Source organism: Andrographis paniculata, unplaced genomic scaffold, assembly GCF_009805555.1.
Source record: "Andrographis paniculata isolate CXL003 unplaced genomic scaffold, ASM980555v1 Contig75END, whole genome shotgun sequence".
NCBI lineage: Eukaryota > Viridiplantae > Streptophyta > Magnoliopsida > Lamiales > Acanthaceae > Andrographis > Andrographis paniculata.
The window spans coordinates 2,888,782-2,904,934 of NW_026137612.1; the positions used below are offsets into that span (position 1 = coordinate 2,888,782).

Below are 16,153 nucleotides of genomic sequence, written 5' to 3' on the forward strand. Positions count from 1 at the left end.
TTCTAAAAAAAAAAAAAAAAACCAACAACTCTCTCATCCTCTCCACTCTTCTAGCTTTTCGGCAACCTTCCCAGCTCAATTCCTCTCTCGCCTTGCTCGCCAGAGCTCCAACGATCAGAGGTGCCACTCTCATCGGAGACGAAAATTGTTTTATCTTTAAATTAGAACGCCAACCACATGAGGCACTACCGGGACATATCTAATTTTCGGAAATATGATCCATCCTCGACTCGATTTCACGGTAGATTTTATTCTCGAAATACCCATTTAAACTGACATTTTTGCATTGGGGAATTGTTTATCATCACATCATTTAGTACAAATACGAATACAACATATCGAAAATAGACAAATATTGTAGTGAAAGAACCAGTGATCAGAATATTTATAACAGGAATCAAGAATTCAAGATCTTAATAAAGGCATAACCTAGATTGACAAGATATGGGAAAAAAAAATAATGAAGACTATTAGACAAAATTTATGTATCCTTTCATAGACAGAGAAGTGAAAACTGTGGCAGGAAACCTTGACAACTAATTACGACGGAACACAATTAATCATGAAAGAGCATCCAAACAAACCCCTTAGGGAAAGAATTAATTCACCACCAATTTCTAACAAGGATCGATGTTCACTTTCTTGAAACTAATTAATCAAAAAATTCTTTAGGAAATATTTGAATTCAAGCATTGATCAGAATTTGCAAGAAAGCTCAGGAAGAAACTTCAGCAAATCAAGATTCCCAAATCGGTACTGATGGATGGAGGCGATGGCCATGGGGATATGAGTCAGCGCCAATAAGGTATAGTGTTTCCGTGGTAGGGCGACATCGCCGGCCACCGACGAAGATGAGCGATGCACACATAGGCCAATTTTCCCAACGGTGCGCGTCGGGCATCTCATATATGTTCGCGTCGGGCATCTTTAGCGAAGGAGACCACATCGGCCATCTCATGCATAGGTCGTCTATTTGAGAGGAAAGCCCACGTCGGTCATCTATTATTATCAAATCTATAAGAAAAATACTCCCGTCATCCCACACGTGTCCACATTTTTATTTCCATCTGTAATATAATTATACACTTTAATTTCATATTAAAATTTTTAATTTATAATTTTTTTTAAAATTTTAATTAGACTAATTAGTTATTTTAATTTTAATTTAAAATTATTTTTATTATACAATAATTATTTTTACTAATATATTCATAATTATGTATTTATTATATTTCTCCTAAATTTTCAAAAGTACAACAAAAGAGACCCGTAGCCGGAACTAAGCACTACAAGAAAAGAGCAAATTACTCACGGAAATTATTCACGGAATTATTTCCATGAGTAATATGTCTTGGTTACTCATGAAATTACTACGAAAATAATTTTGTGAGTAATTAGGAACAAAATTACTTACAAAGTTTCTCATGTGAGTAATTAAGGATGAAATTACAAACGGAATTTCATTCCATCTATAATACATACGGAATAAAATATTTACTCACGTAATTATTCACAAAATATAGCTTTGTGAGTAATTAACGATGGAATAACCCATGGAATTAAATTCCGTGAGTAATTATTTTTAATATATTTTTTATTTTCCTTTTCTTAAATTTAAATTTTATTTAAAAATAATTAATTTCAATTTTAATTTTATTTAGATATATATTTATTATTTATTTATTCTTTAAAAATTATTAAATAATAATTAATTAATTAAATTATTACTCTATATAAAAATAATTAAAATAATAATTTTAAATTACAAATTAATTATAAAAAATATTAGTGTATTAAATAATAATATAATTTTAATTAAATATAATTATTTAATCAAATTTATAAAATTTAAAATATAAATATTTAATAAATATGTATTTTTATTAATGTTAATATTATTTTAATTTTATAAAAAATTAATACTTATTATCTCGGTTCAATTGCAGTTCCGGTTCAAATCGGGACTGCAATATGAAATCGGCGATTCTTCAAAGCTGATTGAGCAAGTCTTAACCTACCCGTTCTCAATCTTTGCGTGCTATACATCACTCTACACTGCTGCGGTTGATTTTTGGCATTTGATAGCGACGGTGGAGAAGGACGACGGCGGTGGTGGTGCTTTGAACGCCAGGCAGTAGTCTTCAGCGGCGATGGCTCTTAGATTCTGTCTGGAAGCACCACTGATGAGTGAAAGATATATATATGTAATAGTTTTTATATTATTTAATGGTTGATCAACCTAAACCTCCTTCACACTCGCTTTCACGCCTTTTTCTGCAGGTTTTAATTTCTAATCTCTCCTCATTCATCTGATTTGTTCCTGCTGCTAATTTCCACTGCGCATTTTTTAATTCAGAGTAAGTAAGGTTTTCTAGATTATTTATTTATTTACTTTTCTAAATTTGTGTTTTGTGGATTATGTTTGTTAAAATATTGCTTGGACTAGTTCTTGGCCTTAGCTAGACACCTCCAGATTGGCTCTGTTACTTAATCTAACACTAGGCTGAAATTGTTATGTTGCTATACACTTAAAGATTGAATGTGAGCTATTCAACACTACAGTTTTTGGAATTACTCGCATTGGATGTAATTCCTTGTAATGAGAGTCATGGTACACCAATGAATCCTTCTGCTAGGTGGTGGTAATAGTCATAGTCGAATGATATGGACAATGTAGGATTGCTTCCATAAACAAAGAGAATTGTAGTGTGATCTTGTTCATTTCCACTACTTTCTGAAACATAGTTGACAGTCTATCCAGGGGCTGTCCACCGTGCAAGACTCGATGTTTTAGACATTTAGGCCTTAGGTTCTACTTGTAAATATGATCTTATCCTGCAGATAGGCTGTTGATGTTATACCTAGTGGAGATGGGGCTCTGGTGTTGTTCACCACTTCGTGCATTTTCTTGGCCTTTTAGTGTCCGGTCAATTCTGAGATTTTATTTTCTAATATATCCATTGAATTTGAGGATTAAAGAATGGATAACAATGGTGAGGTTCTCTGAGATCATCTGTCTGCATAAGTTTGTACAGTTTTTAGTTGATGTATAGCTTACTTCTTAACAAGTGTGCTGTTATTTTACTTTTGTTGGGTCGTAGGTTTTTAGATGTCTTGAGGAACAGGATCGTGATCTCACCACTAACCCAATTATGTGAGATTGCAAGACAGACATGATCGTGTGAGTATGTTAGCCACATGGTGTACCTTGGTATCGTAGTTTAAATTGGCGGGCATAACTGATATTCTAAAACCTTTTGAGATGTTGAGAGGAAGTTGCATTCTAGGTTTTGTAAGTTTGGATTATGCTCATTATCAACATAGTAAAAAGTTATATATTTTGGATTTCAATTAGGGTTATATATGTTTGATTATTTTTATTATGTACAGATATTTTATTATGCAATCATACTGCAGCCGTTAATAAAGTAGCCACACACAGGTTCTTTTCTATGTCTTGAATGGGTTCTGGTGTTTTGCCAATTTTGTGTAATCTATGTAATTGAGTATGTTCTAAAATATGCTCCGCGTGGCATCGATAATACTTGTAAACCTTTTATGGTGATGACAAAATCTTAAAATCAAATTAAGTTTTACAGATTAGTATGTTGCCTGATCATAGGTATGACTCAATTATATTTGAAGTTTTTTGGTGGCTTCTTAGGACCTTATCATGGATGCGATTCAAAGTCATTTTAACTACTCTGGTTGGATGTCATAGCTATACATCTGGCATTCTGGCTTCAATATCTTCATCTGTGATAGGATCTGATAGTACTGTTCTTGTGATATGGTGAGCAGCTTGCAGGATTTGAGTTAGAGGTTGTCAAAACATCTGCTGGTCATGCTAGGAAACTTGCAGCCAGTGTTGATTTCAGTACTTCTCCTGATGGTACGTATTTCTTTTGTGCCTTTTGGAAACTATTTCATACCGTTTTCTTAATTCATTAAACCATTGCCTCTGTGATTTGCTATCCTTGCAGGTATTATATGTGTAAGAGGTGATGGTATTTTAAATGAGGTCTGTATATGTCACTGTTTTTCTTCCATGTGCATCTTTATTCTGGTTGTTGTAAGGAACTCTTATCTAGTGTATTTAATGTTATATTTATAAACGTTTTTTGTCAACCCAGTGAAATTTCACAACAAGAGTTGAAGAACATTATTGAATATCCAAATTGCAATATAAACATTATTATCTTCTGAAATTTAAGTCATTCCATTTTAATTAAGTTGGTAATGGATGGGTATTACACACGAGATTTATATACTATAATTGCTAATCTAAATCATTAATTTGATGTTTCTGTTGTTGTCTATTTTGTTTTAAAATGTTTAGGTAGGAGCTTCAAGTCTTTTGGACCTCATGAGACAGGATATATGATTTCCATCTACCTGCCAAAAAAATCTTTTCCTATTTATCATTATTGTTTTATTATTATTATTATTATTATTGATTTTTTGGAAAGAATTTTTTGCCTATTAAATGTTGTTTGTACCTAAAATTCTTGTTTTTTCAGCATGATTGGATGTGATGCTTTCTTTTTATTACATTTTGAAATATCTCATTTGTTGGGGTATTTGAATAATATGTTTTTAATGGTCAGGCTGTATAGATATAATATATCTTAAATGTTTCTTTAATTGCATGTAAGAATGAAATTACTTCTGGCTCTGATTATGGTTCATGCTGCACCTTTGGAGGAAGTTGGTGAATTTCATTATTTTGTTTTATTACCTCCACAATGTAGGTTCTGAATGGTTTACTTAGTAGAGACAACCAGAAAAAGGCTATTTTAATCCCAATTGGAATCATACCTGCTGGTTCTGATAATTCTTTAGTCTGGACTGTTCTTGGGGTCAGAAATCCGGTATCTACGGCAATAGCAATAGTTAAGGTAGTTTTATTTGTTTTAGCTTACTTTGTTTTGCCTTATTTCAATATTATTGAATTACTCACCAGGGCAATTTTAACTGTACATATATATATACATATATATATTGTATTGGAGATTACGCATGTAGAATGTGATGTCTGGATGTAGTCATCCTATTAAGAAGTGGCAGTTGTACTTCCACATGTGTCTGGTGTTGAAGATTAATTGTGTGCAGGCTATGTTCTAGTTACTCAGGATTCGAGTTTTATGCCTTTATTAAATTAAATGATGAGATTATTTTCTGTCTGTCTTTGCCACCAAGAGTGTTTATGCAGTCTTACAAGTGCTGCTACATCTAGATAAACATTCACAAAGTTGTGTATCTCTTCCTCTAGGCTGATTATTTTCCAAGTTATTCCATTGATTTTAGTGTTTTCTTGAGGAGCCTGTAAGTTCCTACAATTGTTTTGGGATTACTTATAAACACTTTTAAATATTTTATAATATGTAATGAATATGTGGTTTACCACACCCTCTAATTCAATGAGCATTTCTTCGCATAGCTTTAGCATGATTTTCCTTCAGAAGCATTGTTTCTCTTGAAAAAACTAGTTCATTTAACTGCACCTCTCAAATTTATACTACTCAGTTGTTATTACACCGGTCATAGTAATTGCTTTGCCAGGTTATTGTCATAATCACTATAACAACCTTTTATTGTTCCCTCATGAAATGGCTATCTTCGACTGGTATATTATTCTTCTTTCACAACATGATTTTGTTTCTGCTGATTCAGTTTGACTGTTTTTGTGTTTTTAATTTAAAGGTCTAACAATTTTTATTTTTATTTTCTAAACTGATGATGATATATTATAATCTTAAGAAGTAGGTTATTGTTGTGATTGTGCAAGTAGTTTTATGCCTATATTTAAATTATTGTTGGAGATTTCAATGGTTGATTGTCATCGATGAAGAATTTTTACTTATGCAATAAATATTATTTCAGAGGCGAGTAAGTTAGACATGACAGCTCTAGGACGAGCTTGGATGTATGACAGGATGCACAATGGTATTCTAAACAGAAACTTTACTAATGGGGTTAACGAATTTTTGAATTACTGCATGAACAACCCAGATATTGATAAGATTGACAATACTATACGTTGTCTGTGCAAGCGTTGTAAGAATATCAGGTTTCTAGCAGTAGATGATGTCAAATATCATCTGTACTCTAGAGGTTTTGTACCAAAGTACGATAGATGGACATGTCATGGTGAGAAACATGATGGAAGTGGTAGCTCACAACAATATGAACCATCGAAAGTTGAAAATATAGTTGATCCAAGGATGGGGGATTATACTCAAATGGTGATGGATGCCGGAGGGCCCACATTTGAGGCACACGTAGTGCAGGATGAACAACCTAACCCAAAAGATAAAAAGCTGTATGAACTCCTTCAGGCAGCCGATCAGGAACTATGGCCTGGTTGTACGAAGGCAACGTTGTTGTCTGCTGTGGCAAGAATGTTGAATATTAAGGCTGACTTCAATTTGTCTGAAAGATGGTTTGATGTCCAGTGCCAGCTTATGCATGATGTGATGCCCGAGGGCAACTGTTTCGTAAAAAGCTTCTATGAAACAAAAAATTGATTGAGGGATTAGGCTTACCGTGTGAGAAGATAGATTGTTGTCCATTTGGTTGTATGCTATACTGGAAGGAGGATGTAGAGTTGGTTCAATGTAAGATATGTGGAAAATCACGGTATATAGAAAAGAACGGGAAAATGGTGCCTATCAGATATATGTTTTATCTCCCAATCACACCGAGGCTTAAGAGGTTGTACGTGTCCTCTCAGACAGCATCATATATGTGTTGGCATGCAGGTCATCGACATGCGAACGCCGATGATATGTGCCACCCATGTGACTCAGCGGCGTGGAAAATTTTAGATGCGAAATACCCTTCATTTGGAGTTGAGCCAAGAAATGTTCGATTAGGACTTTGCACAGATGGATTTCAACCATTTGGCCAGTCGGGAAGACAATACTCATGTTGGCCTGTCATTGTGACACAATATAACCTCCCTCCTAATATGTGTTTGAAAGACGAGTACTTATTTCTATCTCTTGTGGTGCCTGGGGGGGCGAACCCGAAACAGAAGATCGATATTTACTTGTAATCGTTGATTGAAGAATTGAAGACTTTGTGGATCAATGGGATTGGAACATTTGATTTCTCTCGGAAGGAAAACTTCATTTTGAAGGTTGTGTTGTTGTGGACTATAGGTAAGCATATTTTCAGTAATTATGTCTTATTCATTTGCAAAAATAACATGATATATATTGAATCTATATATTTTCATATATAGGAGATCTACCAGCATACTCTATGATGTCTGGATGGGGTACTTCCGGAAAAACAACATGTCCAATATGTCAAGATCAAACAAAAACTTTTTATCTACCGAAAGGATGTAAGCAATCCTGGTTTGATACACAACGCTGGTTTCTTCCAAACGACCATCCTTACGATCGGACAGGAAGAGGTTCAAGAAGGGGAATGTAGAAAGGATACCTCATCCACGTGTAAAATCCGGTGAAGAGCAAATTAGAGAGATTGATCAGTACGGTTTCCTAAAAGTAACCGAGCCAGAAGCGAAAATTTAAATAGAAGGCTTTCGCAGGTGTGTGGGTGGCGGAAAAGAAGTATATTTTGGGACCTTCCATACTGGTCTAACTTGCTGATCCATCACAATATTGACGTGATGCACGTTGAGAAAAATGTTTTTGAAAATATTTTCAATACGGTGATGGACGTGAAGGGTAAGACTAAAGATAATACTAAGGCACGGCAGATATGACTGAGTTTTGTGATAGAAAAGAGCTAGAATTTGACAACATTAGACAATGCTATCCTGTTGCTGCATATACATTGGATAACATGCGTAAAAAAGAGTTTCTAACTTGGGTTGAACAATTGAAGATGCCTGATGGATATATGTCCAACTTGGGACAATGTGTCAACATGAGCAAATATCAGATGTTTGGCATGAAAAGCCACGATTGTCATGTATTCATGCAACGTCTGATTCCGATTGGCTTTCGAGAATTATTGCCAAAAAAGATTTGGGAAGCCATTACAGAGTTGAGTAACTTTTTCAGACGCCTAACATCAAAGGTAGTTTCATTGAAAGATATGGAACTTCTAGAAGCTGAGATTCCTGTCATTCTTTGCAAGTTGGAGACAATATTTGTACCCGGGTTTTTCAACAGTATGGAACATCTGCCGGTACATTTGCCTTATGAGACAAGAATAGCAGGCCCAGTTCAATTTCGTTGGATGTATCCTTTTGAGAGGTAATATCTCGATCCTTAGAGTAAGTTGAAAAGACCTATACAATTGTAGCAAATAAATAAAACAACTTTTTCAAATGGATGCAAATTTATATATCGTTTGAAGCATATGTTGAATAATAAGGCACAAGTTGAAGGCTCCATTGTCAATTCTTTCCTAAATCGGGAGGCTAGTTTTTTTTGCTCTCATTACTTCGAACAACATGTGTTCACACGTGGAAGGAATGTGCCTAGACAGGATGATGGAGGACCGAGATTAACTTCAGATATTGAGATAAAAGTATTCTCACATCCTTGCCGCTTGCAAGGCAAGCCGAAGAAGTGGTATTTGTTGCCTCATGAAAGGCAAGCAATACAAGCATACTTTCTACTCAATGTTCCCGAATGTGATACCTTCATCTCGTAAGTTTATGTACGCTTAAAAATATTAAGGTATTCAATAGAACTACCGTTAAAAATCTGATTTATGACTTTACAAATTTAGGATCTTCGAAGAGACGTTGAAGCGAGAACATCCTTTAATATCAGACATCGAGGTTGCCTCGCACTTACAAAGGAATTTCACCTCCTGGTTTGCCCAATACGTGTGTGTTCTACCATTACGTCGCTCTAACCTCATCTTAAACAATCAGTGTAATATAATCTATCATACATTGCAGGTTACTGAACAAGACAACATTCCAAAAATTTATAAAGACATTTCACACGGGCCGTTGGTGGAGGTCACTAGTTATAATAAGTGTTTCATTAATGGTCATCGTTTCTACACCGAAAAGTACGGTGCAAAGAAGGCTTCATACAATAGCGGAGTTTGTGTTGATGGTGGGGGTTTAGAGTACTACGGTCATATTCAAGAAATTTTGGAGATTGAATTTCCAGGACTACCGATCAAGCGATGTACTATCTTTAATTGCGAGTGGTATGATCCAACTTCCGGTGTTGGAACGAAGAAGCATGGAAGATACAATTTGGTGGAGGTCAATAAAAAGAAAAAACTCCATACTTATGAACCGTTCATACTTGCAATACAAGCGACACAGGTATGTTATCTTCCATTCCCAAGTATGAAAAAGGACAAGGCTAATTGGTTGGCAGTATGTCGAGTCAGACCCCGGGGTTGGATCGATATGAGTGGCGAGATCGTGGAAAGTCAGGAAGAAGTTGACACATACCAAAATGCGGTGGTGGAACCTTGCACTATTAAAACACCCACAGAAGGGGAGCAACTTTACTTGGCATCAACAGATGGTGGGAGTGGTATACCAATAGACAATTCAGACGGTTCAGATACGGATGACGAAGAAATATTCTTTGAAACTTTTTCTACATCGGAACTTAATCAGCTCAGTCCAACAAGTTCCGATTATGATGTGTCTGCTGAATAGGTCCTCCAAAACATTAATAACTTTTTACTTTACTAATATATTATAAATTAACTACATGTCTTCTATAATGCAGATGTCTCAAGAAGAAGAGAAGATGTTACGCCAGCAGCGAATTCGTCAGCTTGCTCGATCCGCCATGCGCTTGCAGCAGGCTGTGGAGGAGGAGCGGGTTGAGGACGTGACAAGTACATCTACTGGTATGTAGATTTAGTATTTTGAATGTATATTAAATCCTTGTACAACAAACCTTTCACTAATATCAGTTAATAATTTCACTGCAGGTGCCACGACATCAACATCAGCAGATACAACAACGGTTATTTCACGTGGGACCACCCAAGGTGATACATCAGGTTAGAATGCATTGTACTACTCACTGTTGTAGTATTATTTTAAAATAGGTAGACTAAAACTCTTGAAAATAGGAGTTGGCAATTCTGGGTCTGAACAGTCTGCGGTAGGGAGCCATGACAATGACGGTTTAATTGAGATTGAGGTGCGCCCAGATGGTAGGTATGTGCCTACAATGTTTATGTGTAATTCTACAATCAAGTTACCAATAATTTCTTAATTTGTAGCTATAAATTACATACAACATTTTTTGGCCGAGTAGTGCCACACGGAAATTACGTCCGATATTCACAACAAAAATTACCCCCGAGGGCTACACGTGGACACATGTACCGCTAGTGACACAACAGTTCTACGAAGAGGAAATGAAGGTACAATTAAAGCACGCTTATTATGTTGTAATGAAGGACATATATTTACCCATCAAATTTTATGCTAATTTATAATGATTAAATTTATTGTTTGCAGAAATACATTAAGTGGAAACCCGAACACCATGAGGTTGTGCACTCTTACTATAATCAAAAGGCCTGTGAAACATACAACCACTGGTTGTATGAAATACGCCATGAAATTCATTTGGGAAAAGAAAAGCTCAGCAAAAGAGTTCCCGCCATTGTGCTCCAGAAATGGAAGGAGGAATGGACCTCCTTGAATGCCATTAAGAAGTCGGTGACAGCAAAATCTAACAGACGAGGCGGTAATCCGAGCGGTCCTGCTGAGGCCACGCACACCGGCGGGTCTCGATCATTCATGGAGACTTCACAGAAAATGGTAAATTTGTATTTTACATATTAATTGTGAATATTTTTAAACTATTGTATTTAAAGACCATACAAATATAAGAGTAGGGTTTCGAGAAATGAGACACATATGAGTGGACGCATACGAGGCACCACGATGGAAAGAATTATTGCAGTACGAAGGCAGCCCGACTAATAGTAAGTCAATCAATTGATATTTTACTAAATATTGTTCACTTAATACAAACTATATATATGCAATATATTTTCTTTACAATTTCTAGGAAGGCATGGATGTCATCGAGGAAGGTATGTCTCAATTTGGCGATACACAGTATAACCGTGATGATGCCTTACTTTCCTTGGTGCATCGGGATAAGAAGAAGAGGATATTTGGGCTTGGATCGCTAGCATCGACAGTGCCACCGTACTGTAACTTATTCACTAGTGATGGTCGTACACCTAGCACTTCTACGAATGATGACTGGCTAGTGCGCTTGGAGGAACAATTTGATCGTTTTGAAAATTACGCCCTAACGATCATGCAACAACTTGAGAGGATGAATGCCCGACCAGACCGTTGCGACCCCGACGGCGATTCAGGTGCGCCACCTGTTTGTTGATTTTTGTACCAAGTATTTGAACTTTAATATTTTACGGATTTACTATTTCAAATATACGGTTATGTTTACTTCTTTTTTGTGGTATCCATCGATTATGGAACTATGGTTTTAAACATCGTGTGATTTGATCGTATTTTGTTTATTGGATATTTGGCTTGTGGTATGATTTAATTTGTGATTTGGATTTGTGTTGTCATTATATGATTTGGGACTGGTATGGATAAATTGAAATATAAAGTTTTACGGATTTACAGATTTACTATTTCAAATATAAGGTTATGTTTACTATTTTTTGTGGTATCCATCGATTATGGAACTATTGTTATAAATATCGTGTGATTTGATCGTATTTTGTTTATTGGATGGTTTAGAATTGTTTAGTTTGTGGTTTGGATTTGTTTCGTCGTAGTAAATGATTTGGGACTGTTATGGATAAATTCAAATATAAATATTTACGGATTTATAGATTTATCATATCAAATATACGGTTATGTTTACTTCTTTTTTGTGGTATCCATCGATTATGGAACTATGGTTATAAACATCGTGTGATTTGATCGTATTTTGTTTATTGGATATTTGGCTTGGAATGATTTACTTTGTGGTTCGGATTTGTGTTGTCGTAATATATGATTTAGGACTGTTATGGATAAATTGAAATATAATTTTTTTGGGTAGAAAAAATTACTCACGGAATTACTCACGAAAATTATTCCGTCTCAAAAATCATGTTGATATGTTGCAAGGGAAAATTCAGTAAGTAATTCAGTGAGTAAATGACTCACGGAATTACTCATGAAACATTCCGTCACAAGTAAAAGAGTTTTGTTGATTTTTACTTACAGAACTACTCACAAAATTTGTTATATGAGTAAATTTACTTACAGACAAAGTCCGTGATTAAGTACATGAGTAAATTTCTCACGGACAGAATTTCGTGAGTAATTTCGTGAGTAGTTTACTTACGGAATTATTCATGGATTTTTCTTGTCAGGAATTACTTACGAGGCATTTACTAACAGATTACTTACGGACGAAATTCTGCGAGTAATTCTATGACTAATCAATTTACTCACGGATTTTTCATGATTACTCACAAAATTCCGTGACTAAAATGCAGTTTTTTTGTAGTGAAGGGAGTATAAACAATATACTAAAAATAAAGTAACCAAAATAAAATCAAATATTAAAGTAACGTAAATCATAAAAAATAAAATTTCAAAAAAATTTATATTTGAATATAAATTCAAATTTATAACAAAAATAAACATAGAATATTAACTAATGTGATTTGAAAATCAATTATAAAAAAATTCATAATTTAATTCAAATTTAAATTGGATTAAACATAATTATTCATAATTGGTATTATATTAAAAATTAAAATAAATTTGTACAAAATTTATATGTATTAGCGAGAAAGAAAGATTATTATTATTATTATTATTATTATTATTATTATTATTATTATTATTTCTCTTCTATCATGAATTTGCAATAGAGAAAAAAAAAAGTTTATGGAATATCTTAAAAATAAAAAATACAATAAAAAATATAAAATTACATAATAGAAGTACGAATCATAAATCAAGTGTTCATGTTCCAATCTAAATTCAAAATTAATATAAATAAAAGATAATTAAGCACAATCCATATCATGTCAAAAATTGAAAAATAATTGAAAGAAATTGTTACGGAAATTCCAGTAAATCAAGATGAGACAAAAAAGATAAAAGAATACAAGAATTTGATTACCCAGACACCTGTTAAAGTAATAATACATTGATATTTTACTATAAAGTACGCAGACACCTGTTAAAGTGAAAATACATTGATATTTTTATAGGCTAAGCCTATGTCAATAATATCCAAATCATTTCTCTAAAATATAAAATATAATATCTAAATCATATCCTTAGATTTTAGGATATAATCAAGTTTCATATCCCAACAATCTCATACTTGAAGACTGATGTCATCTTTCACTTCAACATTTTACTTCACCGGCAACAACAGCGCCAAGCCTTCTTCTTCACTCATCAAGGCCACTTGAGGTTGAACACAACCTCAATTCATCTAACGTCAACACCTTAGGCTGTCTTTCAGGATTGCTCATAAATCGGCTCACTACTCCCACTGCACGTGCTTTTCACCTCCTAAAGGTATCAAAAGCATCGTATTTACACTTAAGGAAATATACCCATACCTCCCTTGTACATCGTCAATGACCGCGGTGTAGTACTGTGAGCTCCAAGGGTCGATACAAAAGTTGGTTCCCGCAGGTCCGTATGAACCAACTCCAACTTTTCCTTTTCCAGGTCTCTCCCACCCTTTGAGAACCCCACCTTTCATTGCTTCCCAAAGATACAGTCCTCGTATACTCCAATATCAATGGACTTGAGATCTGCCAATCTTCCCTTTGAAATGAGCTCCCTTATCCTTTTTTCGCTCATGTGTCTGAGACGAGAATACCATAAATTTGTGTCATTATTTATGGTCACGGAACTGATTCTGTATTCCATGCTTTTCGTCATGTAGAGAGTTCCATCTCTTCTCCCTTGGGTCACCATAATGGATCCTTAGGTTACCTTCCACGACTTAGTTTAAAAAACTATCGAGTAACCTGTCATGGACCGAATTGATCAACTACACAAGACACGGAATTAAACTAACTAAGCGGAACTAACTAAGAAAGAAAACAACAAATTAACTAAGCGGAAACGAATAAAGCGAGAAAGAGGATAATTGAAAGAGAAGCAAACCTAAGTAAGTACTAACGTAAGAACGACCCGATACCCTTCTAGCATCGAACCATCCTCCACGAAGGCACCACCTCGGTCGACACTTTGGAGAGCTCTTCCATCTTCCCCAAATGCCACGAACTTGAGGCTTTATACTCAAACCCGAATTTTTGAACTAAACCCCATGGAGCATGCAATGGAATTGCATTCCATGAAATATTAGACTAAAAGAGAAAGTATTGCTATCAAGCATAACTTTCCATAAAAGGAAATGATCATAAAAGATCAAATATTCACAAAAATATTCTTGTTTGGTGTGTTTTACAAAGCACCTTAAGAGTCCTATTTATAGGAGTGGGGGAAGGGGCAAGTGGAGTGATTTTCCAATGTGGGATAGGTTTAGTATAACTAAGTAACCTCTCATTGATTGACACCTAGCTAATGGTCCCCTCTTGCATGTGAGAGGCATGTGAGAGAGCTTATTGTATATGTATATGTATAAGTGGTCCCAATAGATGGTCCCCCCCCACTTAAGCATGTGCAACCTAGGTTTATATAATTACCTATTAAACCCTCTATTTTAGCAAACTCCTAGGTTTGCACAACTTTTCCGTTAGTTTTCCGGTTGAGGCGTTGCAAGCTCCAATGTAACCTTTACAACCACGGCACTCGCCCTAGGCTTTCCATCAAGTCCTCGCATGTTGTAACATAGTCCGTTGGTTGGGCTCCAATTCTCTAATTTCTTTATTAGGCCTTGCAATTTTTCAATGCACGCTTTCGCTCGAGCTCTCGAGACTGGTCCGATTGGAATATGTGGAATTGCAAGTCCCGATCTTTTCGTATCCATGTCATCCTCTCCCCCTTCAGAAGGTTGATCCATCAACCGTTGTGCTTCCTCATCGGCTCGATCATAGAGTGATAAATCTGCAATATTAAAAGTCGGATTAATACCATATTCATCCGGAAGTTCCAAACGGTATGCATTATCATTAATCCTTTCAAGCACTCGAAATGGCCCATCTCCTCGGGGTGATAGCTTTGTACGTCGTCTTGCTGGAAACCTTTCCTTCCTCATGTGAACCCAAACCCAATCGCCAGGATGCAATATTACAGCTTTACGTCCGCGGTTAGCGTACTTAGCATATACCTCCGCAGATTTTTCTAGACTTGCTTTGACATCCTTATGAAGTTCCTTTATGCGTCTTGCTCGTTCCCTACCATTAACATTTAAGAACTCATTGCTAGGCAATGGTAAAAGATCAGTAGGCGTTAGTGGGTTCATTCCATAAACTACTTCAAACGGTGACATGTGTGTGGCTGTGTGGATATGTCTATTGTATGCAAATTCAATGTAAGGAAGACATTCATCCCAACTTTTACTATGTGAATTCACAATAACTCTAAGGAGATTACCCAACACCCGGTTTACCGCCTCCGTTTGTCCGTCAGTTTGGGGGTGATAGGATGTGGAGAAAAGAAGCTTAGTACCAATTTCGTGCCACAACGATTTCCAAAAGTAACTCACGAACTTTGCATCACGATCTGAGACAATAGACCTTGGCACTCCATGAAGGCGTACTATCTCCTTGAAAAATAGTTTGGCGATGTGATGGGCATCATTTGTCTTTGCACAAGGAATGAAATGCGCCATCTTGGAAAACCTGCGTGAGAGTGCATCCGCGACAATATTATCCTTACCCTTTTTGTACTTGATGGTGTATGGAAATGACTCAATAAAAGATACCCATCGTGCGTGCCTTCGATTCAGCTGTTGTTGCCCCCTCAAGTGCTTCAAGGTCTCATGATCGGTGTGTATCACAAACTCTCGTGGCATCAAATAATGTTGCCATGTCTTTAAAGCCCGTACCACCGCATACAACTCCTTGTCATATGTAGAGTAATTCAAGGCAGCCCCTCCAAATTTCTCACTATGATAGGCTATGGGTCGACCTTCTTGAAGCAAAACTGCACCCATGCCTTTGCCCGAAGCGTCACACTCAAGCTCAAAGGTCTTCTCAAAATTTGGTAGCGCAAGTACTGGTGCTTGAGTAAGCTTTGCCTTCAATGTCTCAAACGCTT

The 16,153-nt window shown here is 35.7% G+C and overlaps 1 protein-coding gene across 9 annotated transcripts; it reads left to right on the top strand.

Moving 5' to 3' along the window:
* The first annotated feature begins 1,973 nt into the window (after positions 1-1,973).
* On the top strand, positions 1,974-11,571 carry LOC127266224 (sphingoid long-chain bases kinase 1-like). 9 transcript variants are annotated; one of them, XM_051296394.1, is made up of 11 exons: positions 2,201-2,280; positions 3,802-3,892; positions 3,984-4,021; positions 4,752-4,898; positions 9,690-9,813; positions 9,898-9,969; positions 10,042-10,129; positions 10,230-10,338; positions 10,436-10,741; positions 10,814-10,908; positions 10,995-11,571. In XM_051296394.1, the coding sequence occupies exons 1-10, from the start codon at positions 2,227-2,229 to the stop codon at positions 10,904-10,906; spliced, it is 1,122 nt and encodes a 373-aa protein (XP_051152351.1). In that variant the 5' UTR covers positions 2,201-2,226; the 3' UTR covers positions 10,907-10,908; positions 10,995-11,571. The 9 variants fall into 9 exon arrangements, with proteins under 9 accessions (XP_051152348.1, XP_051152347.1, XP_051152351.1 ...); XM_051296396.1 differs by having other exon boundaries at positions 10,819-10,908; XM_051296391.1 differs by lacking the exons at positions 9,898-9,969; positions 10,042-10,129; positions 10,230-10,338; ... (1 more) ...; positions 10,814-10,908; positions 10,995-11,571 and adding exons at positions 2,281-2,357; positions 5,884-7,163; positions 7,247-8,234; ... (1 more) ...; positions 8,716-8,815; positions 8,891-9,616 and having other exon boundaries at positions 1,974-2,204; positions 3,984-4,898; positions 9,690-9,787.
* The last annotated feature ends 4,582 nt before the right edge of the window (positions 11,572-16,153 follow it).

Bases quoted from the DNA above. Each gene is read 5' to 3' on its own strand.
- LOC127266224 (XM_051296390.1), top strand. From the start codon at position 7,735: ATGACTGAGTTTTGTGATAGAAAAGAGCTAGAATTTGACAACATTAGA. The intron at 8,235-8,465 runs GTAATATCTCGA...GAATGTGCCTAG, and splicing joins TGGATGTATCCTTTTGAGAG to ACAGGATGATGGAGGACCGA. The intron at 8,816-8,890 runs GTGTGTGTTCTA...CATACATTGCAG, and splicing joins CCTCCTGGTTTGCCCAATAC to GTTACTGAACAAGACAACAT.